Source organism: Carcharhinus amblyrhynchos, chromosome 23, assembly GCF_965287045.1.
Source record: "Carcharhinus amblyrhynchos chromosome 23, sCarAmb.v2.hapA, whole genome shotgun sequence".
In the NCBI taxonomy this organism is placed as follows: Eukaryota; Metazoa; Chordata; class Chondrichthyes; order Carcharhiniformes; family Carcharhinidae; genus Carcharhinus; species Carcharhinus amblyrhynchos.
In genome coordinates this window covers 7827663-7851694 of record NC_137346.1, presented here as the reverse complement: position 1 = coordinate 7851694, position 24032 = coordinate 7827663, and the positions used below count along the sequence as shown (strand labels likewise).

At 46.3% G+C, this 24032-nt stretch overlaps 1 protein-coding gene across 1 annotated transcript in view; it reads left to right on the top strand.

Moving 5' to 3' along the window:
* Positions 1 to 24032, top strand: part of dph1 (diphthamide biosynthesis 1) — a 592086-nt gene that overhangs the window by 322488 nt on the left and 245566 nt on the right. Inside the window, exons 5-6 of the mRNA XM_080210803.1 lie at positions 2209 to 2363; positions 8474 to 8595. Of these exons, the coding sequence (XP_080066929.1) occupies positions 2209 to 2363; positions 8474 to 8595 (277 nt within the window). The remainder of the gene's footprint in view (positions 1 to 2208; positions 2364 to 8473; positions 8596 to 24032) is intronic.

Sequence of the window (24032 nt, the reverse complement as noted above, 5' to 3'; positions counted from 1 at the left end):
AGGTTTGTTTGGCAGTTTGCAGAATTTAGGGCCCCGGGCAGCTAAAGACACAGCCCCCAGTAACCGAGTGAATAAAATTGAAGATGTGTAAGACATCAGGACGGGGAGGAGCAGAGAGACCTCAGGTACGTTGTAGCACTAGAGGTGGTGACAGAGATCCATTATCCCCTCTTCTTGTGATAAAGGTACCATTGTGCGTGCGTGGGCGCAGGTGTGTGAATTTAATCCTTTGTGAATTACGCTATTCGTCCTGACTCCTTTCAACCGATGGATGCACTTGGCTGAAGTTGTCATTTTTTAAGGTGAATCGGAAATGATTTGTCGGAGTGTTTTTTTGTTCACACTCCATTAGTGTGAAACTTATTGAATTGCAAAGGTCAGGTCGACCCACATTTATATAGTCAGAGAATTGAACAGTGCTGACTCCTGAGCTCCAGTGTGTTGCTAGATCTGCAAGATCTACAATATCTTAGAGACCCTTCTTACTTCCTGCATGGCTCGATTTATAGAATTTAGTCTCTCCCTGACCCATCATTTATGCCACCCTCCACTACCCCCACCCTCTCCTGTAGTTACTAACTCCTGCTAGAGTTCTACAGAGCAAGCCAGAGACAGGGAAATCTGCAGTCACTCACTCACCCCATGACCGTCCCAAAGCCTGTCCCCCAAGACACAAGTTAGGAGTGTGATGGAATACCTCTCATATGCCTGGATGGGTGCAGCTCCAACAACACTCAAGAAGCTCGACACCATCCAGGACAAAGCAGCTCCACTTGATTGTCACCATATCCACCATCTTCAACATTCACTCCGTCCACCACCGATTCACAGTGGCAGCAATGTGTACCATCTACAAGATGCACTGCAGCAACTCACCAAGACTCTTTTGACAACACCTTCCAAACCCATGACCACTACCTTCTAGAAGGACAAGGGCAGCAAATACGTGGGAACACCACCACCTGCAAGTTGCCTTCCAAGCCATTTACTATCCTGACTTGGAAATTTATCAGTCGCTTCCTCACTGTCACTGGGTCAAAGTCTTGGAACTCCCTCTCTAACAGCACTGTGGGTGTACGTACACCTCAGGGACTGCAGCGATTCAAGACAGCAGCTCATTGCCATCTTCTCAAGGGCAGTTTAGGGATGGGCTATAAATACTGGCCTGGCCAGTGATGGCCACATCAAACAAATTGATAACTTCTCATCCCAGTAGCCGTATTTAACAAGAGTCACCATTCCCACTCGGAGATGTTTGTGTCAGGCTGGGGAGTCTGATCCCATCATCAAACAGTGTTTGTGTGGACAGTGATCACAGCCAGGAACCCCTGTGGTTATATCCGCTGTTGCGAGATGGGAAACGTGGCAGCCAGTTTGCACACAGGTCGATTCCACAAAGAGTAATGAAAATTAAGGGCCATATAATCTGGTCTTAGGTTGCGGCATCAGTATTGTCCAGAACACTGAGTGGAACTCCCCTACTCCTTGTCAATATGGTGATCTTATACATCATACCATGGGGACAGATTGAGCCTCAGTTCAGCTGGCACTGATTGTGTCATGCTGGAGAACATCTTCTTCCCTGCTGCCATCACACTAAGTTAATCTTTCCCTATACCCTAACTATGACTGTAACACTACATTCTGCACTCTCTCCTTCTCTATGAACGATATGCTTTGACTGCATAGCGTAGAAGAAACAATACTTTTCACTGCATGTTAATACATGTGACAATAATAAATCAAATCAAAGAGAATCCCAGCTCTCCATTGCCATCTGTGCGACCGAGCTTTTGTTTTGAAGTTCTGGGCATCACTCAGCAGCATCTAGCTTCTCTTTATCTCCGCCGATCAGTTGTTAAAGGAACAAAGGCCACAAGAACAGCAGCTGCCTGGGAGGGGCTGTAGATGGAAGGCCAGAGCTCTGATGACTGTGGCACCTGTTGGTGATGGAGGTGAGGGGTGGCCGGATGTCAGAGTTATGTTGGGGGAGAGGGAGACAGACCCTTCTCCCCACCTGATAGCAGCAGGCTCCCTGTGATTCTGCTTTTGGAAGCAGAGCTGTGAGGGTGGGTTGTATCTTGGGGCATGGAGGGTGCATATGAAGCGCCTCCCTGGGCATGGCCTCTGCAGTGGCATGGTTGGCACCATTGCTGTATTCAGACTTTCACCAATCGGCTCACCACTTGTTATCCTTCTTGCTTTCAGTTCCGATTGATGCCACAGCTGGAATCAAAATGCTTTATGTGTTTGTCGATATCAAAATCGATGGCGTGCATTTCATCGACACGGTTCGATTCAACTTCCCCAAAGGCTCAACACTCGCTCTGGTCAGCACCATCCAGTTTGTGGCTGCGCTACAGGTAATGAACAAGCCCTGTAACCCCCACCGTAACGGTGACACCACCCTGCCCCAACTTCACTCCATTCCACCCTAACGTCACCCCGTCCCACCCTAATGCCACCTCTCTCCCACCCTAATGCCACCTCTCTCCCACCCTAATGCCACCTCTCTCCCACCCTAATGCCACCTCTCTCCCACCCTAATGCCACCTCTTTCCCACCCTAATGCCACCTCTCTCCCACCCTAATATCACCTCTCTCCCACACTAATATCACCTCTCTCCCACACTAATTTCACCTCCATCCTGACTTAATGTCATCCTGTCCCACCCTTATGTCATCCTGTCCCACCGTCCCACCCTTACGTCATCCCGTTTCACCCTAACATCACCCCATTCCACCCTAACGTCACCTCTCTTCCACCCTAACGTGACCTCTCTCCCACCCTAATGCCACCTCCGTCCCACACTAACATCATCATAACTTCCATTGCTCAACAGTGACCCCTGAGTAAGCCAAAGTTAGCCACTGGAACCCCAGCAAAGCCCCAAATCCCCTCTGTGAGCCCTGTTCTGAGCATTAACAGTTAAGAGAAAAAGAGATAAAGACTTTCTATTCTCTACAATTCTTTCCACTGTCATTTATATTAATGATTTAGATGAGAATATAGGAGGCATGGTTAGTAAGTTTGCAGACGATACCAAGATTGACATAGTGGACCGTGAAGAAAGTTATCTTGAATTGCAACAGGATCTTGATCCATTAGGCCAGTGGGCTGACGAATGGCAGATGGAGTTTAATTTAGATAAATGCGAGGAGATGCATTTTGGTAGATCAAACCAGCGCAGGACTTACTCAGTTAATGATAGAGTGTTGGGGAGAGTTATAGAACAAAGAGATTCATACCTCCTTGAAAGTGAAGTCACATGTGGACAGGGTGGTGAAGAAGGCATTCGGTATACTTGGTGTCATTGGTCAGAACATTGAATATAGGAGTTGGGACGTCTTGTTGAAGTTGTACAAGACATTGGTAAGGCCACACTTAGAATGCTGTGTACAGTTCTGGTCGTTCTATTATTAAACTTGAAAGAGTGCAGAAAAGATTTACCAGGATGCTACTGGGATTTGGTGGTTCGAGTTATAAGGAGAGGCTGGATAGACTGGGACTTTTTCCCCGGAGTGTAGGAGGCTTAGAGGTGATCTTATAGCAGTCTATAAAATAATGAGGGACATAGATAATGTAGGTAGTCAATATCTTTTCCCAAAGGTAGGGGAGTCTAAAACTTGAGGGCATGGGTTTAAAGTGAGAGGGGAGAGATACAGAAGTGTCCAGAGGGGCAGTTTTTTCACAGAGGATGGTGAGTGTCTGGAACAAGCTGCCAGAGGTAGTAGTAGAGGCAGGTACAATTTTGTCTTTTAAAAAGCATTTAGACAGTTACATGGATAAGATGGGTGTAGAGGGATATGGGCCAAATGTGGGCAATTGGGACTAGCTTAGTGGTTAAAAAAAAAGGGCAGCATGGACAATTTGGGCCGAAGGGCCTGTTTCCATGCTGTAAACCTCTAACCCGCAATCAGATTGATGCAGCAGAGAAAGAGCACAGGCTGTAGGAATCCTCCAGCTCTGTCACCCCCTGTCCTTAGTTCAAACAGAAAGTATCGTCTGTGACAGAGAAATCAAGTCTCTACACCAATGAAACAAACATCCATTTATTTTGTTTATTAGCTCAGATTGTTACACCTTTACATCACATTGCAGAGTGCAGCTGAGTTGGAGATTATTGAAAGCATGGTATCTGGGGTTGCTTCGTAGGTTGTGCTGTTTAATCCATTTTAGAAAGTTTACCGTGCCTGATCAATAATTGTTTCAATAATTGACAGAGTACACAATTATTTTGAGCAGTTCTGAAGGTTCCACCCCTACCCCTGCCCCTGTCTGCTCTACACCCTTTACGTAAAGCTGCGTTCAGTCTCCAGAGTCTCCTGCGCACTTCCGTTCACGTGACTTCCCCTGGTTTCTGCGGGCAGTCCCGCAGACTGATCCCACACTGACTGAGAGCATTTATTTGTGAGATAAATCTCGTCCGCACAACATACCCCCACTCACACAAGGCAACAACAGTTAACAGCAAGAGGGCTTAACAGATTGTGTAGGCCAGGTTTGCATTCCCCTGAGTAGTGAAGATTTAAGGGATGCCTTGTCTGAAGAAGGATCGTTCTTTGAAATGTGGACACTAGCATGGAGACAGGCCCTTTGGCCCAACTTGTCCATGCTGCCCTTTGTTTTATCACTATGCTAGTCCCAGTTGCCCACAAATGGCTCATATCCTTCCATAGCTGTCTTACCCATGTAATTGTCTAAATGCTTTTTAAAAGATAAAATGGTACCCCTCTCTACTACTACCTCTGGCAGCTAGTTCCAGACACCCACCACCCTCTGTGTGAAAAAATTGCCCCTTTGGACCCTTTTGTATCTCTCTCCTCTCGCCTTAAACCTATACCCTCTAGTTTTAGACTCCCCTACCTTTGGGAAAAGACATTGACTATCTAGCTGATCTATGCCACTCATTATTTTATAGACCTCTATGAGATCACCCCTCAGCCTCCTATGCTCCAGGGGAAAAAGTCCCAGTCTATCCAGCCTCTCCAGCATTTATTGTCCATCCCTAATCACCCCTTGAGAAGGTGGTGGTGAGCTCCTTCCCTGAACTGCTGCTACTCATGAGGTATAGGTGCACCCATAATGCCGTTACAGAGAGAGTTCCAGGATGACCCAGTGACAGTGAAGGAACATCAATATATTTAATTCCTCCTACTCCAAAGGTGTGCGGGTTAGGTGGATTGGCCATGCAAAATTGCCATTTATTATCAGGGGAATCAGCAGGGTAAATACATGGGTCACGGGGATACAGCTTGGGTGGGATTGTTGTGGGATTGTTGATGGGCGAAATGGCCTCATTTTGCACTGTAGCAATTCTACGATTCTAAGTGCATGACCTTGCACTTCGATCATTATTTCCATTTGCCAGGTTTTTGTCCAGTCACCCAATCTATATCCTGTTGCAAAATCATAATATCCTCATCACAACCTTTTTTAAAGTTTAAAGTTTAATTATTAGTCACAAGTAAAGCTTACATTAACACTGCAATGAAGTTGCTGTGAAATTCCCCTGGTTGCCACGCTCCAGCTCCTGTTCGGGTCCATGTACCGAACCAGCACGTCTTTCAGACTGTGGGAGGAAACCGGAGCACCTGGAGGAAACCCACGCTGACATGGGGAGAACTTGCAGACTCTGCACAGGCAGTGGCCCAAGCCGGGAATCGAACCTGGGTCCCAGGCACTGAGAGGCAGCAGTGCCAACCACTGGGCTACCCACGCTTCCGCCTGGCTTCGTACCATTGGCAGATTTGAAAGCCTTACATTCTGTTCCTTCCTCCGGGTCATTAATGTAAATAGTGAAGAATTACAGGCCAAGTCCACCTCAGTTCCGTTTTGTTACTCCTTCCCTATTGTAGGGAAGAGAGGCTCGCCCTGTTCACCTTAATCAAAAGACGTGCTGGTTAGGGTGCATTGGCCATGTTAAATTCTCCCTCAGTGTCCCCGAACAGTCGCTAGAGTGTGGCGACTAGGGGATTTTCATTGCTTCATTGTAACTTCATTGCAGTATTAATGTAAGCCTACTTGGGATACTAATAAACAAACTTAAACTTTTTAAAATTTTATTCACCACTCACAAATAAGTCGCCACACTCCGGCACCTGTTCGGGTACACTGAGGGAGAATTTAGCACGGCCAGTGCACTTAACCAGCATGTCTTTGGGACTGTGGGAGGAAAGTGGAGCACCTGGAGGAAACCCACACAGACACAGGGAGAATGTGCAAACTCCACACAATTCGTGGCCAAGCTGGGAATCGAACCCAGACCCTTGGCGCTGTGAGGCAGCAGTGTTAACCACTGTGCCACCGTGCCGACCTCCCTGACGGTTGCTGTCTTTTCCTCCCTCTTTGTGCCGGGCCTCCCGTTTATTTGCTGCTTACTTTTGACCAGGCTGATCGACTGCAGTGTCGAGAACGCTTTGGAGGCCGGTCGGTAAACCCAGGCTCCGATTTTGTTTCCGGAAGTGTTAACCAGTACGGAATATTTGTCATAATGCAGCAATGGTGTTGCAGCAGCCTGGGTAATAATGGTGATCAATTTTCCTTCCATTAGCTTCTGCACTTTGTGTAAACTTGCTGTGGAAGTATCAGCGGGAGTCTGGGGCTTTGCTATTCGAAGCAACTCTTTTTTATTTTAGCACTGTGGCCCTGACCATTGAGCACTTCACAGAGTGACATCCTGATGAATTGCCTCGACTGGTTTCGACTGACCTTATTGAGCAGAAAGTGGGAGAGCTGATTGAATGCTTCTCTCAAACCCTTCTGGTAATTTGGGGCACACATCAGCTGTCTGCCTCCTGACTTGACAAAGTCCATTATTTTGGAGCCTCGCTTGACAGGTGATCATTTGGAAGTTAATCTCGGATGAGGATAACGTAGAAACTAGAAGTAGGAGTAGGTCATTTGGCCTTTCCAGCCTGCTCCGCCATTCATTTTGATCATGGCTGATCATCAACTTCAATATCCTTATCCTCCCTTCCCTCATAACCCCTGGGTCCCTTTAGCTCCAAGAGCTATATCTAATTCCTTCTTGAAATCACACAGCATTTTGGTCTCAACCACATTCTGTGATAGTGAATTCCACACACCCTGTGGGTGAAGAAATTTTTCCTCATCTCAGTTCTGAAAGGTTTACCCCCTTATCCTCAAACTATGACCCCCAAGTTCTGGATTCCCCAACCATCAGGAGCATTCTTTCTGAATCTACCCTGTCTAATCCTGTTAGAATTTTGTAAGTTTCTATGAGATCCCCTCTCACTCTTCTAAACTCCAGTGAGTATAATCTTTATCGACTTAGCCTCTCCTCATGTGACATTCCTGCCATCCCAGGAATCAGCCTGGTAAACCTTAGCTGCGCTCCCTCTATAGCAAGAACATCCTTCCTCAGATAAAGACACCAAAACTGCACCCAATACTGCAGATGTGGCCTCAATGATGCCCTTTGCAATTGCAGTAAAACATCCCAATTCCTGTACTGTAACCCTCTCACTATGAAGGCCAACATACCATTTGCCTTCTGGGTAGGCCTGAGATCAGCACCGTGCGCAGTTGCTTTGGGTGCAGAGAATCTCATCCAACGTCTTAAAGGAGGAAGAGATTGCCAGGTTTTTGGAGAAAGTTGGGGTAGGGTAGTGGGAAGGAGGGGGTGAGGTTGGTGGGTAATCCAGAGCTTGGGGCGCCAGGCAGCTGAAGACATGGCTGCCAATGGCAGAGTGTTAAAATCAAGAGGCCAGAATTGGAGGGATGCAAAGCTGTGGAGGGATTGCAGGGGCTGGCGAAGGTCACAGAGTCTAAAATGTGGTCATTGAATCATCTTTTACGCTGAGCAGCAGCTAGCTCAGGTTTCGGGCTGACACGGTGGTACAGCTCGCTCAGACCCCCAAGGGCACCTTGGCAAGGTGAGGAAACCCCACCAGGGACTGTCCAGCCAGTCAGCATTGGATTCAACCGTGCCACACTGGGGAGGTACAGAGCCCAGCCTCAAACAGTGTTCTGTAAGGGCAGGCAGAGGGAGACGGTGGAGACTTGTCCCCATTCTGCTGCTGACCACTCGGCTGTTTTAATTCCACCCGCTTATAGCTCCTTAAGTACGTGCGGGTTCCCTGTGTCGCTGTCAACAGCAGCCTAGTGAAAGAAGAATCCTCTCCCACTTTAATAATCATTAAGCAAGGCGTTACTGAAGGGTGACGAAAAAATAAAAAATTGCTTCCTAATTAGCTGTAAAATTTCGGGAATAGCGAGTGTAATGCTAGAAGCAGTCTCTGGGTGTTATGGGAATTGGCATTGATGACCCATTTACAGCTCCTCCCAGCGGGAAAGGAGGACTAATGAGGTTTGACTGTAACTTGTGTCTCTTTCCATGGCTAATCTTTCAGTCGTTCAATAGCACTATTCCCCCATCCACTGTCTCTGAATGTCCGCCTGACTCATTCTCTCTCTCTCTCTCTTTCCCTCCATTCTTTCATTCTCCAGTCCACGAGCCAGGAGCTGCGATCGGAATATGACATTTGCGTCCCGCAGTGTAAGCCGCTGTCACCGGGTGAAATTCTGGGTTGTACCTCTCCACACATCGAAAGACCGGTGGATGCCATCATGTGAGTACAGCCCGGGCCCCTTCAGCCACTGGAACGTGGCAAATCCCAATTGCAAACTTTTCACACAAGCATTTAAAAGCTCAACTATTTTCAGCTTTTAGTTTTGTACCTAGGCTCGCACAGAGAGGCTGGGATCGTTCTCTGAGGAGAGGAGGTTAATGGGAGGTTCCATCAAGATGTTCAGTATCACGAGGGGTTTGGCGTGAGTGAATCAGGAGAAATTCTTTCTCTTGGCTGCTCGGAGAGTCAGTGACGCAGATTTGAAACAAGTTTTTAGTATCCGTTCATGGAAAATGAGTGTCATCGGCTAGGCCAGCATTTACTGTCCATTCCTAATTGTCCCTTGAGAAGGTGGTGGTGGGTCGCCTTCTTGTACCGCTGCAGGTCAAGTGCTGTAGGTAAACCCAATGTGCTGTTAGGGAGGGAGTTCTGGGATTTTAACCCAGCAACAGTGAAGGAAAGGTGATATATTTCCAAGTCAGGAAGGGCAAACAGTGGAGGAGATGAGGGAAAACTTCTTTGCTGAGGATGATGTCATGATCTAGATTGTCAAGAAACAGATTCCATAGTAACTTTCAGAGACAGTAAGAAGTCTCACTACACCCAGGTTAAAGCAGAACAGGTTTATTTGGAATCACGGGCTTTTGGAGTGCTGCTCCTTCATCAGGTGAGTGAAGACATCTTAAATTTCAGAAAAGAGTTGGATATATACATGAAGAGCTGGCTAGTGGGACTACCTGAATTGCTCTTTCAAAAATCTCACACAGGCACAGCGGGCCGAATGGCCTGTTTTTGTGCTGTTTGATTCACATATTTTCCTCCCCATTTCCTTCTCACTTTCATTCCCGCAAGTGGTGGGTTGGGTACAGGATGGCCAGTGTCTCAGAGACTGACGTTTAGCCGAGACAGCAGCAGGGTGGCTGTAGTTAGCCTTAGAACCCGGCACAAGGAAGAGAGAATGGCATCCCCACTCCCAATCTCTGATCTCGTTCGCCTGTCATTTCTCCAGCCTCACGGATGAATGACGAGTTGAGAGAGGGGCTGGAGTGATGTGCCACTCCCTGGGGTGGAGTCAGTGCCATGTGTTTCGTACATGGCAAATGAATGCTTTGTTTCAGGGTACATTCTGGGGGCATTGCACATTCCAGATGGTGAAGAGGTTTGATACAGTCATAGTGAAGCTATTTCCAACTGCGGGGGAAGGCCAAGGCGAAGGACAATAAATACAGGAATGTCACTAATAAGTCCAATGGGGAATTCAGGAGAAATGACGTGACCCAGAGATTAATGAGACTGTGGACCTCACTCCCCACAGGCAGTGGGAGAGATACGGAGGAGATTTAAGGAGAAGCCAGATAAACACATGATGGGGAAAGGATTGGAAGGTGTTAATGAGATCAGATGAAGTGGGATGGGAGGAGGGTCCACGATGGACATTTGAAATGTAACATTAAAGGATATGGGACAAGTGCAGGAAAATGGGATTAGCATTGTCTTGAGTGGTACTTATTCTCATAGGAACATAGGAATTGGGAGCAAAAGTAGGCAAATTCAGCCATGCAAGCCTTGTTAATGCAGACTTGATGGGTCGAAGGGCCTTTTCTTGTGCCGTAAGACTCTATGGGCAGAATCTTCCCATCCTGCCTGCCATGAGAATCAGAGCGGGCAAGATATGGGTCATGCAAAGGTGTGTCGACCTCGGGCAGGATTTTCCCGTCTTGGGGCCAGCATGGCCGGAAAATCCCGCCCTATGACTCTATTAATACGAGTATTGACTGGTTGGGCCGAATGGCCTGTTCCTGCGCGCAAAAGATATACTAAGCAATTCTGAGGGCTGGTCTGCTGGGTTTCTTTTGGGAGAGGGTTAAACTGGCCCATGTGTGCATCTAGACGGGCAGTGCGTGTCCTGTTGTACCTCTGCTCAGTAGAATGAGGGTCATTAAATGATACAATATACAATAATTAATCTTGCTGTCAGTTAGCATAATATTACACGGTGTTTGGCTCTTCAATTATAACCTGCAGAGGCTCTTGTACCACATTACAGAATCTGAACGTTGCAAGGTTTGCTATTTCATTTGATTAATTGTCTGATACTCGATGAGTTTGACTTATTTCTGCTGTTGGTCTCCTAGGATTAATATCAGATGCCAGTGGTAAGATGTGCAGATATTAATTGGACATTGTCATCAGCACAGCCAGTTTCTGGTCTAGCCGTATTCCGTATCTATTCATTAGTAGGATATTGCGCATTATCTTTTAGATTCCTCCCTTTTCTCACTTTGGTGAGTACTGTGTGTAGTTCTGGTCACCGCATTATCGGAGATATGTGATTGCACTGGAGGGGGTGCAGAGGAGATTCACCAGGATGCTGCCTGAAATGGAACATTTAAGTTACGAAGAGAGGTTGGGCAGGCTTGGGTAGTTTTCTCTGAAGCAGAGATGACTGAGGGGACAATCTGATCGAGCTGTACAAGATTATGAGGGACATGGACAGAGTGGATAAGGAGCAGCTGTTCCCCTGAATTGAAGGGTCAGTCATGAGGGGACGTAGGTTCAAGATGAGGGGCAGGAAGTTTGGGGGGGGGGGCGTGAGGAAAAATCTTTTTACCCAGCAGGTGGTGATGGTCTGGAATGCGCTGCCTGGGACTGTGGTGGAGGGCGGATGCCTCACATCCTTTACAAAATATCTGGATGAACACTTGGCACATCATAACATTCAGGGCCAAGTGCTGGCAGATGGGATTAGGTGGGAGTTCAGGTGTTTCTAATGTTTTGGTGCAGACTTGATGGGCTGAAGGGCCTGTTCTGCACTGTATGATTCTATGATTCCTAAAGCACCTAACCCTTCCTTATTTACAGCATCCCCTTCACCCACCAGATTGGGGCTCACACTTGCTTGGCAATCTCTTGATTTTATGCCCTGAGGGGTGTGGGCATCGCTGGCAAGGCCAGCGTTTTCTGCACGTCCCGGATGCCCTTTGAGAAGGTGGCCGTGATCCACCTTCTTGATGCCTGAGTGGCTTACTAGGCCATCTCAGAGAGCAGCTAAGAACCAGCCACATTGCTGTGGTCTTGCAGTCACGTGTAGGCCCAGGCTGGGTAAGGATGGAAATTGCCTTCTCTTAAGGAATTTAGTGAGCCAGATGGGTTTTTAGGACAATCTTCATAGAATCCGACAGTGCGGGTGAAGGCCATTTGGCCCATCGGGTCTGCACCGACTAGCCCCTATCCCCATAACCCCATGCATTTACCCTAGCTAATCCCCCTGAGACTAAAAAGCAATTTAGCGTGGCCAGTCCACCTAACTAGCACATCTTTGGACCATGGGAGGAAACGGGAGCACCGAGAGGAAACCCACGCAGGCACAAGGAGAATGTGCAAACTCCACACAGGCAGTGATCCAAGCCGGGAATCAGCCGCGGGTCCCTGGTGCTGTGAGGCAGCAGTGCTAACCACTGTGCCATCGTGTCGCCCTCAATCTAGTCACCATTACTGACATTAGATGTTTATTCCAAATCTATGTAATTAATGGCGTCTCTTATTTTTGCGACCCTCTGCCCACGCCCCACATCGCCATCCCAGATATCCCTTACCCCCTGCAATTCTACTCACCCGCACCGCCTTGCGATTGATCCCAGCTTCTCACCCCTTTCCCAGAGTCCGTCAACCAATGTGACCCTGGGCTCACTGTCGTCTGGGCTCCTGGTTCCTCTTCTCCAGGGGACTGCTTGTAATCTCAGCAATGGCCACCACTTGCAGGGGCACTGCTGAGACAAAAGATTTGCTGTCCATTTGATTGGCCAGCAACTATCAGAGGTGGGACTTCCTCTCCGATGGGGACAGAAGGTAAATAGCCACTGGGCAAACCAGCCAAGTACAGACAGCTTCACCCTGACTAACTCCTTAAGAGTTTTATACATTTCAGTTAGAACACTGAGATATTATTTTTCTGTTTTTTTTGCTGATCCAACACCAAGATTAACCTTTAGGACTGAACCGCTCATGTTTTGATTTGATTTGATTTCATTTCATCTGATTTATTATTGTCGCATGTATTAACATACAGTGAAAAGTATTGTTTCTTGTGCGCTACACAGACAGAGCATACCGTTCATGGAGAAGGAAACGAGAGAGTGCAGAATGTAGTCTTACAGTCATAGCTAGGGTGTAGAGAAAGATCAACTCAATGCAAGGTGAGTCCATTCAAAAGTCTGATGACAGCAGGGAAGAAGCTGTTCCTGAATCAGTTGGTACATGACCTCAGGCTTTTGTATCTTTTTCCCGACAGAAGAACGTAGAAGAGAGAATGTCCGGGGTGCGTGGGGTCCTTAATTATGCTGGCTGCTTTGCCGAGGCAGCGGGAAGTGTAGACAGAGTTAATGGACGGGAGATTGGTTTGCGTGATGGTTTGGGTTACATTCATGACCTTTTGTAGTTCCTTGTGGTCTTGGGCAGACCAGGAGTCATACCAAGCTGTGATACAACCAGAAAGAATGCTTTCTATGGTGCATCTGTAAAAGTTGGTGAGAGTTGTAGCTGATATGCCAAATTTCCTTAGTCTTCCAAGATTCCTGAGACTTTCTTCCAAGATTAACCTTTGGGGACTGAACCTCGCATGTTGTAAGATACAAATGCTGATCAGTCAAGAGTGGTGTCCACTCTAAAAGGCAAGTTGCTCCGAGCTTGATACCACAGCCCGTTTCTCAGTAAACGCTCGCCCAAACGCCAGCAACTCTCCATGACTGGCTGGTCTCGGGCGATTCTGTGCAGTTTCGAGCTGAGAAATTTCCAGCAGTCCACCAGGCGGCCTACGCTGCTAGCCAGGCAGGTAGCTGGTGGGTAGCTCTGGATTCTTCAGCCTCCCAATGAATGTAGGTCACGGGAATCATTTGAGAGTGTGATGGGGAAGCTGGTAAGCTGCTATAGGTGGCTGGTGAGGATGTGGTGGAGCCTTTCTTGCTGAGTTGCGATAATTGGCTAGATTTTGTGACATTGATAAAGTGCCTTTTTAAAACACCACCTAATTTTAATTCAGAAATTGTCACAGAACGTATTCTTCAGAGGGAATTAAAAGGGAAATTTTCATTGTTTGCACGATTCACCCTCACATTGTTGAACTCCAGCCTGTTCGGTTGAGTGTAAACAGGAAATTGCATTCTGTTTTGACTCCACTTTGAATGTTGCATCTGCTCACTGAGATATTCAAGCCCTAAGCACAGTTCAAGGAGTAACCGAGACACCAGTGCTTATTGTCAATACGCCCCAGTTATAACGACAGATACTGTGGCAGGAATTTTACTGGCATATCCGCCAGAGGCTTGTAAGATTGCACCCAAGGCCAACGGAGAATGCCGTTCTCTGAACCTCGCCCACCCTGATTTCGGTGCTGGTAAAATCAGGGCCTGTGAAACCTTGGGCCTGTCAGCCTTGGGAGGATGTGGAGATGCCAGTGTTGGACTGGGGTAAACACTGTAAGAAGTCTCACAACACCAGGTTAAAGTCCAACAGGTTTAGTTGGTAGCAAACACTACTAGCTTTCAGAGCGCTGCTCCATCGTCAGGTGAGTGCTTTGAGAGGAAACAGCTAAAAGATGATCTTGTAGAGGTGTATAAATTAATAAATGATACCGTTCTTCAAAAAGAACTGTGGGCCTGGCTTTAAACTGGCCAGATTCTAATTACAGATTTACCCTGTGACCTTCTCCACACTCTTGGGGTCATCAAAGATGGAAGGAATTTCCAAGTGAAGGAAAAAGCCATTCTATCATGGAAATTTCAGCTCAGAAGGAGGCCATTGGGCCCATCAATCTTGTTGCTCAACTATTGAAACCCTCATCCAAAACTTTGGTTAAAATAGGTCACTGTCTGAGTGGAGTTTGTACGTTCTCCCCGTGTCTGTGTCGGTTTCCTCTGGGTGCTCTGGTTTCCTCCCACAGTCCGAAAGGTGTGCAGGTTAGGTTGATTGGTCATGCTAAATTGACCCTTAGTGTCAGGGGAATTAGTAGGGTAAATGCATAGGATTATGGGGATAGAGCCTGGGTGGGATTGTGGTCAGTGCAGACTGGATGGACCGAATGGCCTCCTTCTGCACTGTAGGGATTCTACGATTCTATGATTTTATTGCAGTGACAGTCAGCAGAGAGGTTCACATTGGAATCTTTGCTCTAGTTTGATTCTTATATTCCCATGCCCATGAATCGGATTTTCTAGTTAAATTTGGGATGGGGTAAAGGATATGTTACAAAAACCAGCCAGCTCCTCCTGGGTTTCAGATGAAGCTTCGATGTTTGCTGGTGATTGGCTGGTAGGCTAGTCGGAGCATGGAGCACTCTTTCATCGGAGCGTGTAACAGGCTCCTGTAAAGGCTGAGGCTGCTGTTATTGTTGAGACTGGTCACAGCACCCTGTGAGCGACACCGGGCTGGAACCCTGCATTCCGAAACCACACCATTACTGTTATAAACTCAGCAATGAACCAAAGCCCCCCCTCCACTTACTCCCAATTCATTCTCTATATTGAATCTCAATGATCCAAAATACCTTCCCGATTCACTCTATATAAAATCCTAATGATCCAGAACTTCTTCCCAATGATCCAGAATTCATTCCCAATTCACAGTCTGTATAGAATCCCAATGATCCAGAACTTGTTCCCAATTCACAGACTGTTTGAATCCCAATGATCCAGAATTCATTCCCAATTCACAGTCTGTATAGAATCCCAATGATCCAGAACTCATTCCCAATTCACACACTGTATAGAATCCCAATGGATCTGATCTGTTCCCATTCACTCGAGGTATGGAATTTCAATGGACTCTAATCACTCCCACTTGCATCCAGTGCAGAAATATCCAATGGACAAAATCTTTTGATTTGATTTGATTTAATACATTACTGTCACATGTACTAAAATACAGTGAAAAGTTTTGTTTTTTGTGCGCTATACAGACAAAACATACCATTCATAGAGAAGGAAAGGAAAGAGTGCAGAATGTCGTGTTACAGTCAGATCTAGGGTATAGAAAAAGATCAATTTAATGCGAGATAGGTCTGTTCAAAAATCTGTCAGCAGCAGGGAAGAAGCTGTTCTTGAGTCGGTTGGTACGTGACCTCAGACTTTTGTATCTTTTTCCCACTCACATAGAATTAAACAGCAGATGTTTATTTAATCTAACCCAATTAAGTCCTTCTAATCCTTTCTCCCTCATGTCGCTATCTAAGTTCCCCTTTCATATATCTGTGCCATCGCCTGAACCATTCCAGCTGGTGGTGAGTTCCACATTGTAACCGCTTTCTGAGAAAAGAGCTTTCACTTGCCTTCACAGTTGGATTTATTGAAAACTGCCTTGAATTGATGACTCCTGGGCTGTGCTTTCCTCCAGCAAGTGGAGAACATCTTCTCGGTCTTATCTAGCTCATTATCTTTGAGACATCTATCAAAGTGTATTCTTTTTCATGATACAGATTTTGCAATTTGTATCACATTTCAACTGACCAGTCCTGTTCCTCTGTACAGAGCTCCCTTTCTGGTCTGATTTGATTTATTATTGTCACAGGTATTAGCATATAGTGAAAAGCATTGTTTCTTGCATGCTATACAGACAAAGCATACCATTCATAGAGAGGGTGCAGAATGTAGTGTTACAGTCATAGCTAGGGTGTAGAGAAAGATCAACTTAATGCAAGGGAAGTCCATTCAGAAGTCTGACAGCAGCAGGGAAGAAGCTGCTTTTGAGTCAGTTGGTAAGTCCTCAGGTTTTTGTATCTTTTTCCTGATGGAAGAAAGTGGGAGAGAGAATGTCCGGGGTGAGTGGGGTCCTTGATTATGCTGGCTGCGTTTCCGAGGCAGCGGGAAATGTAGACAGAGTCAATGGATGGGAGGCTGGTTTGCGGGATGGACTGGGCTTTGTGCACGACCCTTTGTAATTTCTTGCAGTTTTGAACAGAGCAGGAGCTGTGATACAGAAAGCATGCTTTCTATGGTGCATCTGTAAAAGTTGGTGAGAGACATAGCTGACATGCTAAATTTCCTTCGTCTGAGAAAGTAGAGGTGTTTAGTAGAGAGCTTAATTGTAGCATCAGCATGGAATACAATAATACATCCCCACTGTTAAGTAGAGATCTGGTTCTGAGTAAAAATACCAAAAGGCACGAAATGCGATCAAATTATTTATTCCGGTTCCTGTTGTTCAGCATATTGCAGATATTTGATTCACCACAGCAGTCTTTTATTAGACCCCATCAACTTGTTTTAAAACCCTCTGATGGTGCGCAATGAAGTGCTTTTAATTTAGATTTCGCTGCCGCTCGAGTGAGGTGCAAATGGTACAAAATGGGTCACTTGATTCCATCCTGCCCAACAGTTTGCAGAAAATCCTGAACGAGGCATGAAGTTTCTCGCTGAGGTGCTTATGGGTTCATCAGCGTTGAGATGTGCTCGGAGCAGACACCAGGTAATGATGGTACGGGGAGACAGAATATCCGTGGTGTGTGTCGGGAGGCGGGCGTTGGGGATGCGTGGGGTGCAAAGCTGTGTATTTTTCATTTTAATTAACTGACATGAAAAATTTACAAGGTTTCTAATTTAGAATCTGAGCTCTTAGTGAATATTTATCATCTTGCATCGCAAGGAACAGTTGTTTTGAATAGTGGCAAATTCCATCGATATGAGGCCCAAATGAGCATTTCGCAATTCACAGTGGATACCCCAACTGCAAAATAGCTCACTGGAAACTGCTTTGAGTGGATGATATGATATTTGTTTTTTACTTACAGCCACATTTATCTATTATCAGCTGCCCTCTTTGTCCCTACTCGTGAGGTATTGTTTGACTGCTTTTAATTCTGGCTTTTGAAGAGTCTACACTCCTGAGCTGGAAAGTTTTGGGCTTGAAAACTACCTCCTAGAGCCTGATCACATGAGCTGACACTTAAAGTGCGGTACTGAGGGAATGCCACATTGCCGGAGGGGGCCATCTTTCAAGTGAGACATTCAACCCAAAGCTTCCATTTGTCTCTCCAGGTGCACCTAGAAAATCACAGGGCATTATTTCAAAATAATTTCGGAGAATTCTCCAAGCGTCCCAGGTAATATTTATCCTTCAATCAACACCATTAACGTCAGATTCTGATCATCTGTTCTGTTGCTGTTTGAGGGATCTTGCTGTGCACAGTTGCCACATTCATTATTTTTTAGTCATTCATGGGACATGGGTACCGCAGGCTGGGCCAGCATTTATTGTCCATCTTTAATTGCCCTTGGATTGAGTGGCTTGCTAGGCCATATTAGAGGGCTAAGAATCAGCCCCATTGCTGTGGCTCTGGAGTCAATGTAGGCCGGACCGGGCGAGGACGGCAGATTTCCTTCCCTAAAGGACTTTAATGAACCAGATGGGTTTTTCCAACAGTCAACAATGGTTTCATGGTCATCAGTAGATTCTTACTTCCAGATATTTTTTATTGAATTCAAATACCACCATCTGCCGTGGCGGGATTCGAACCCAGGTCCCCAGAAGATTAGTTGAGTTTCTGGATTAATAGTTGGTTAGTGAGGAATCATTCCCATTGGCAAGGGGGTTAACAAACCCTAACCCTAATGCAGAGAATATTGATGTAAGGTTATTGGCAAAAGAAGACTCGTAACATGTGGAAAACAGGAGTGATTAGGATCTGGAATGCACTGCCCCAGAGTGTGCTGGAGGCATGGGGCTTTCAAAAGGGAATTGGATAGTTATCTGAGGAGGGCTACAGAAAAAAAAAGCAGAGGAATTGGACCAGATCAGTAGCTCTCACAGAGAGCTAGCACAGACACAATGGGTCAAATGGCCTCCTTCTGTGCTGTAACCATTCTCTGACAGTTGCATTACCATCATAATGTTGGCTACTCTGGAAATGAAGATGTGCAAAAATGACTGGAGAAAAGATTGAACCCTCAATGTCCAGCCAGCAGGTCCAGTTACTGTGTTAAGCTGTTTATCCGAAATGGATTCATGTCTCGTTTATTTAGGAGGAATTCGATGTGATCAAGTGACATTCAAACACTAGTTTTGTACCTCTGGCTCACTGTTATCTGCTAATTAAGTTTGTCAGCTCACAAAAAAGGTAAGAGCAGCAAATAAGCATGTTTGCAAAGAATTGTGTCCCTGCGTGCGATGAGCATTTAGTGAGGATCTGACAGACCAGCTGGCCTTTCCCAGCCTGCCATTGTTGGATGTTTAAATGAGTATTCTCATATGAACATACGGGCAGCACATTAACACAATGGTTAGCACTGCTGACTCACAGTGCCTTGGCCCCGGGTTCGAATCCCAGCTCAGGTCACTGTCTGTGTGCAGTTTGCACGTTCTCCCCGTGTCTGCGTGGGTTTCCTCTGAGTGCTCCACTTTCCTCCCACATTCCAAAGATGTGTGGGTTAAGTGGATTGGCCATGCTAAAATTTCTGGCATGTGCACTGGGTTCTGTGGATATTGTGCTGTGAGTATCTCAGCTACATTGCTATCCAGATGTAAATTGAATTGAGTAATGAGTACATGGACTTGAGCTACAGGGCACCGGTGAAACCACACCTAGAGTACTGCATGCAGTTTTAGTCTCCTCACTAAAGGAGGGATATACTTGTGTGGGAGCTAGTTCAGAGAAGATTCACTAGATTCACCCCTGGAATCAAAGGATTGTCTTATGAGGGAGGTTGGGCAGGTTGGGCCGGTAATCATTGGAGTTTAGGAGAATGAGAGGCAATCTTATTGAACATTATAAGATTCTCAGGGTAAATGCTGAGATGATGTTTCCCCTGGTGGGGGAGTGTAGGAGGGGATACAGTTTGGAAATAGAGGACTTCCCATTTAAAGCAGAGATGAGAAGGAATTTCTTCTTTCAGAGGTCTTTAGTCTGTGGAATTCTCCATCCCAGAGAGCAGCGGAGGCTGGATCATTGAATATGTTCAAGACAGAGTTGGACAGATTCTTGATCTCCCGGGGATTTGAGGGTTATGGGGTGGTGGGAGCAGATAGAAAGTGGAGTTAAGACCACAGTCAGATCGGCCATGATCTTATTGAAAGGCGGAGCAAGCTAGTAAAGTTTAAAGTGTATTTACTAGTGTCACAAGTAGGCTTACATTCGCACTGCAATGAAGGTTACTGTGAAAATCCCCTAGTCGCCACACCTCAGTGCCTGTTTGGGTACACTGAGGGAGAATTTAGCATGGCCAGTGCGTCTAACCAGCACGTCTTTGGGAGGAAACCGGATCACCCGGAGGAAACCCACGCAGATATTGGGAGAACCTGCAAACTCCACACAGACAGTGACTCAAACCGGGAATCGAACCAGGTCCCTGGTGCAGTGAGGCAGCAGTGCTAACCACTGTGCCACTGTGCTTCAGGGGCCAAAAGGCTACTCCTGTTCCAATTTCCTGTATTCTTATTTCCCAAGGTTGCTGTCAGTGTATCAGTTAGCACATGCTTTGGCAATTGCAGTATTAGGTTCATTGCCTTATTAAGGAAAGGTGCTGAACCTCCAAAAGAGTATAAATGGACGCAGCTGGAACAGTTACAGTAGGTAATTATATGGAGTCTGGCACCGGAATACCACCGCTCCTCCCACCACAGCGGGTGAAGGCCGACAATGGGAAGGTCCATTGACTTCAGGCGGGATTTTACGGTTTTGGGACGAGTGTGGCCATAGGATCCCGGTGTGTGACTCTGCTGAGTTGGAAGCAGAATAAACTTGCTAAGGGTAAAAGGCAAGCTGCTGCATTGTTCCTCCAACACACACTAGAAGTTAATATTAACTGTCACAACTTTGAAAATACAGCATGATATTTCTACCCAAAACCCAATGGACACTGCACAGACTGTCATCGACTTCAGGAAGCGTAAAGGAGAACATGCCCCTGTCTACATCAATGGGGACGAAGTAGAAATGGTCAAGAGATTCAAGTTTTTAGGTGTCCAGATCAGCAACAACCTGTCCTGGTCCCCCAGTGCCGATACTATAGTTAAGAAAGCCCACCAACGACTCAACTTTCTCAGAGGACTAAGGAAATTTGACATGTCAGCTACGACTCTCACCAACATTTGCAAATGCACCATAGAAATCATAGAAACCTACAGTACAGAAAGAGGTCATTTGCCGATCGAGTCCCCACCAACCACAATCCCACCCAGGCCCCACCCCCATATCCCTACATATTTACGCACTAATCCCTCTAACGTACACATCTCAGGACACTAAGGGCAATTTTAAGCATGGCCAATCAACCTAACCTGCACATCTTCGGACTGTGGGAGGAAACCGGAGCATCCGGAGGAAACCCATGCAGACACAGGGAGAATGTGCAAACTCCACACAGACAGTGACCCAAGCCGGGAATCAAACCCAGGTCCCTGGAGCTGTGAAGCAGAAGTGCTAACCACTGCGCTACCGTGCCACCAGAAAGCATTATTTCTGGTTGTGTCACAGCTTGGTATGACTCCTGTTCTGGCCAAGACCGCAAGAAACTACAAAAGGTCGTGAATGTAGCCCAATCCATCACGCAAACCAGCCTCCCATCCATTGACTCTGTCTATATTTCAGACTGCCTTGGCAAAGCAGCCAGCATAATTAAGGACCTCACGCACTCCGGACATTCTCTTTTCCACCTTCTTCCTTCGGGAAAAAGATACAAAAGTCTGAAGTCACGTACCAACCCACTCAAGAACAGCTTCTTCCCTGACTTTTGAACAGACTTGCATTAAGCTGATCTTTCTCTACACCCTAGCTATGACTGTAACGCTACATTTTGCACTCTCTCATTTCCTTCTCTATGAACGGTATGTTTTGACTGTATAGCGCACAAGGAACAATACTTTTCAGTGTATGTTCATACATGTGACAATAATAAATCAAATCAAATCAAATAGCCCGCAGTTGCTTAGCAACTGCACAGAGATGTTCATTCCTGTGCAATCCAATTTATTGATGCAGCTTCTCTATTTCATCTTGATCTTGGCAGTTTAGAGACTAGTATGTGTGTGTGGGGGGGGGGGGGGGGGGGGGGGGGGGGGTGGATGACAGTAGGGATGACTGAGTGGGTGTTGGGGGCAGAGGGGGATGTGCGTGTTGTGGGGGGTGGGATGGTCGGTCATCGCTCCTGGTCAGGTCTCAGTGATAGGAGGGGGAGATGAGTTAAACGCTGTGCAGCATAAAATAAACTATTACCGAGGGGAGAACAACAGGACCAAAAAAGAGCCCCCAGTTCTGTGCACGACTTTTAATTCAGTGTCTCCTTTCAGAGCTTGATGTGAGGACCTTACAAATCTTGACAATGAGTCTTAATTAAACCACGCAGTAGGAGCAGCAGATTTATCCTGTATTGTATATGAAAGAAATTGAAAATCTGATAACTGTTGAGGAGTTGAAGTGGCGGTTTGAGTGGTTTTCTTTGTTGCATTGATGGTGAATTTAACCTAAAGGCATTGCCATGTGGCATATGGAGACACAAAGGGTTTTGTAAATAAGGAAAAACTGTTTCCACTAGCAGGGAGGTCAGTCACCAGATTTAAGATACAGATTTCAGATAATTGGCACCAGAGGTGAGGTCAGGACGCTTCTTTTTAACGCTCGAGTTGTTGTGGTCTGGAATGCACTGCATTCAAACAGCAACAGAGGCTGACTCAGTAGAAACTTCTGGAAGTGAAGAGGAGAAATAGTCGTAGAGTCATAGAGGCTTACAGCATAGAAACAGGCCCTTTGGCCCAACTTGTCCATGCCGCCCTTTTCTTGTAAACCCCTAAGCTAATCCCAGTTGCCCACATTTGGCCCATATCCCTCTATACCCATCTTACCCATGTAACTGTCTGAATGCTTTTTAAAAACACAATTGTACCCACCAGTACTTTTACCTCTGGCAGCTCATTCCAGACACTCATCACTCTCTGAAAAAATTATGATGTAGAGATGCCAGCGTTGGACTGGGATAAGCACAGTAAGAAGTCTCTCAACACCAGGTTAAAGTCCAACAGGTTTACTTGCGAGCACAAGCTTTCGGAGCGCTGCTCCTTCCTCGGGTGACACAACTCTTCACTCACCTGAAGAAGGAGTGACACTCCGAAAGCTTGTGCTACCAAATAAACCTGTTGGACTTTAACCTGGTCTTGTGAGACTTCTTACTGAAAAAAATTACCCCTCTTTTGTATCTCTCCCCTCTCGCCTTAAACCTATACCATTTAGTGTTAGATTCTCCTATCTTTGGGAAAAGATGTTGATTATCTAGCTGATGTACGCCCTCATTATTCTATAAACCTTGGGAAGGAAAGTTTACTGGAGCAATGGGGAAATGGTGATAGGGCTAATTTGAGTGTCAACTGAGTGGCTCCCTCTTGCCGCTGGATTACAAAGTTGCTGGTTCCTGGTCACAGGTTATAGGTTGCGAGGCGGTAGATTTAACACTGAGCTGAGGGGGAACTACCTCTCGCAGAGGGTGGTGAATTTGTCGAATTCATTGCCCCCATAGCGCGGTGGAGTCTAAATCGATAATCAGTTTCAAGAAGGGCATAGATATATTTAAGATTTTAAAAAATGGGATAAAGGGATATGGGGAACAGGTGGGAAGGTGGGTTTGAGAGCAGGGAGCAATCAACCAAGATCTGATTGAATGGCAGAGCAGGCTCGAAGGGCTGAATTTGCCGACTTCTGCTCCTAATTCCTATACTCAAGTCCCACTCCAGGGAACACAAGCACAAAAATCTATCGACCCTCCGGTGTAGTACTGAAGAGGTGCTGCAATGCCGGAGATACTGTCTTTCGGATGAGTCACTTAACCGATTCCATCCACCTGCTTAGCTGGAGATTAATGAAAAACTGCATTTGATGAGTAGCAGAGATCCCCCTGGTGTCCCAACCAATATTTACCCCTCCGTCAACATCACAACAAAGAGGTTATCCAGTCATTATCACATTGCTGTTTTGTGAGAGTTTACTGTGTACAAATTGGTTGCCCTAGTATAACAGTGGCTACCTCTCCTCCTTCAGGCACTGAGTCCTCAGAGGGCATTGCTGACCATGGACTTTCATTGGACATATCTACAGCTGGCATAGTACCACAGTGGATTGCCCTTGCCTTCTGCAGAATGGCTAACCAGGGAACTCTCCCAGTCTTAACCACCTAGCATTAGCGGGTGTGGGAAAGATTTACAGGCAGATAATCAGCCTGTTTGCCCACCTTCTGTGGCCATCAAGTGGGACTTGAACCTAGAGCTTTTAGCCCAGCAGTAGCGACACTACCCACTGCACCATGGGGCCTCTTTGTGTGCAACAGTGATTACACCTGCAAAAAGCACTGAATTGGCTGTAAAACACTTTGAAACAACTGGTGGTCACGAAAGGCGCTGTAGAAATGCAAGGCTTTCTTTCTCTTAGCTCTTAAAGAGCTAACACAGAGGTGGGTGATGGGCCAAAT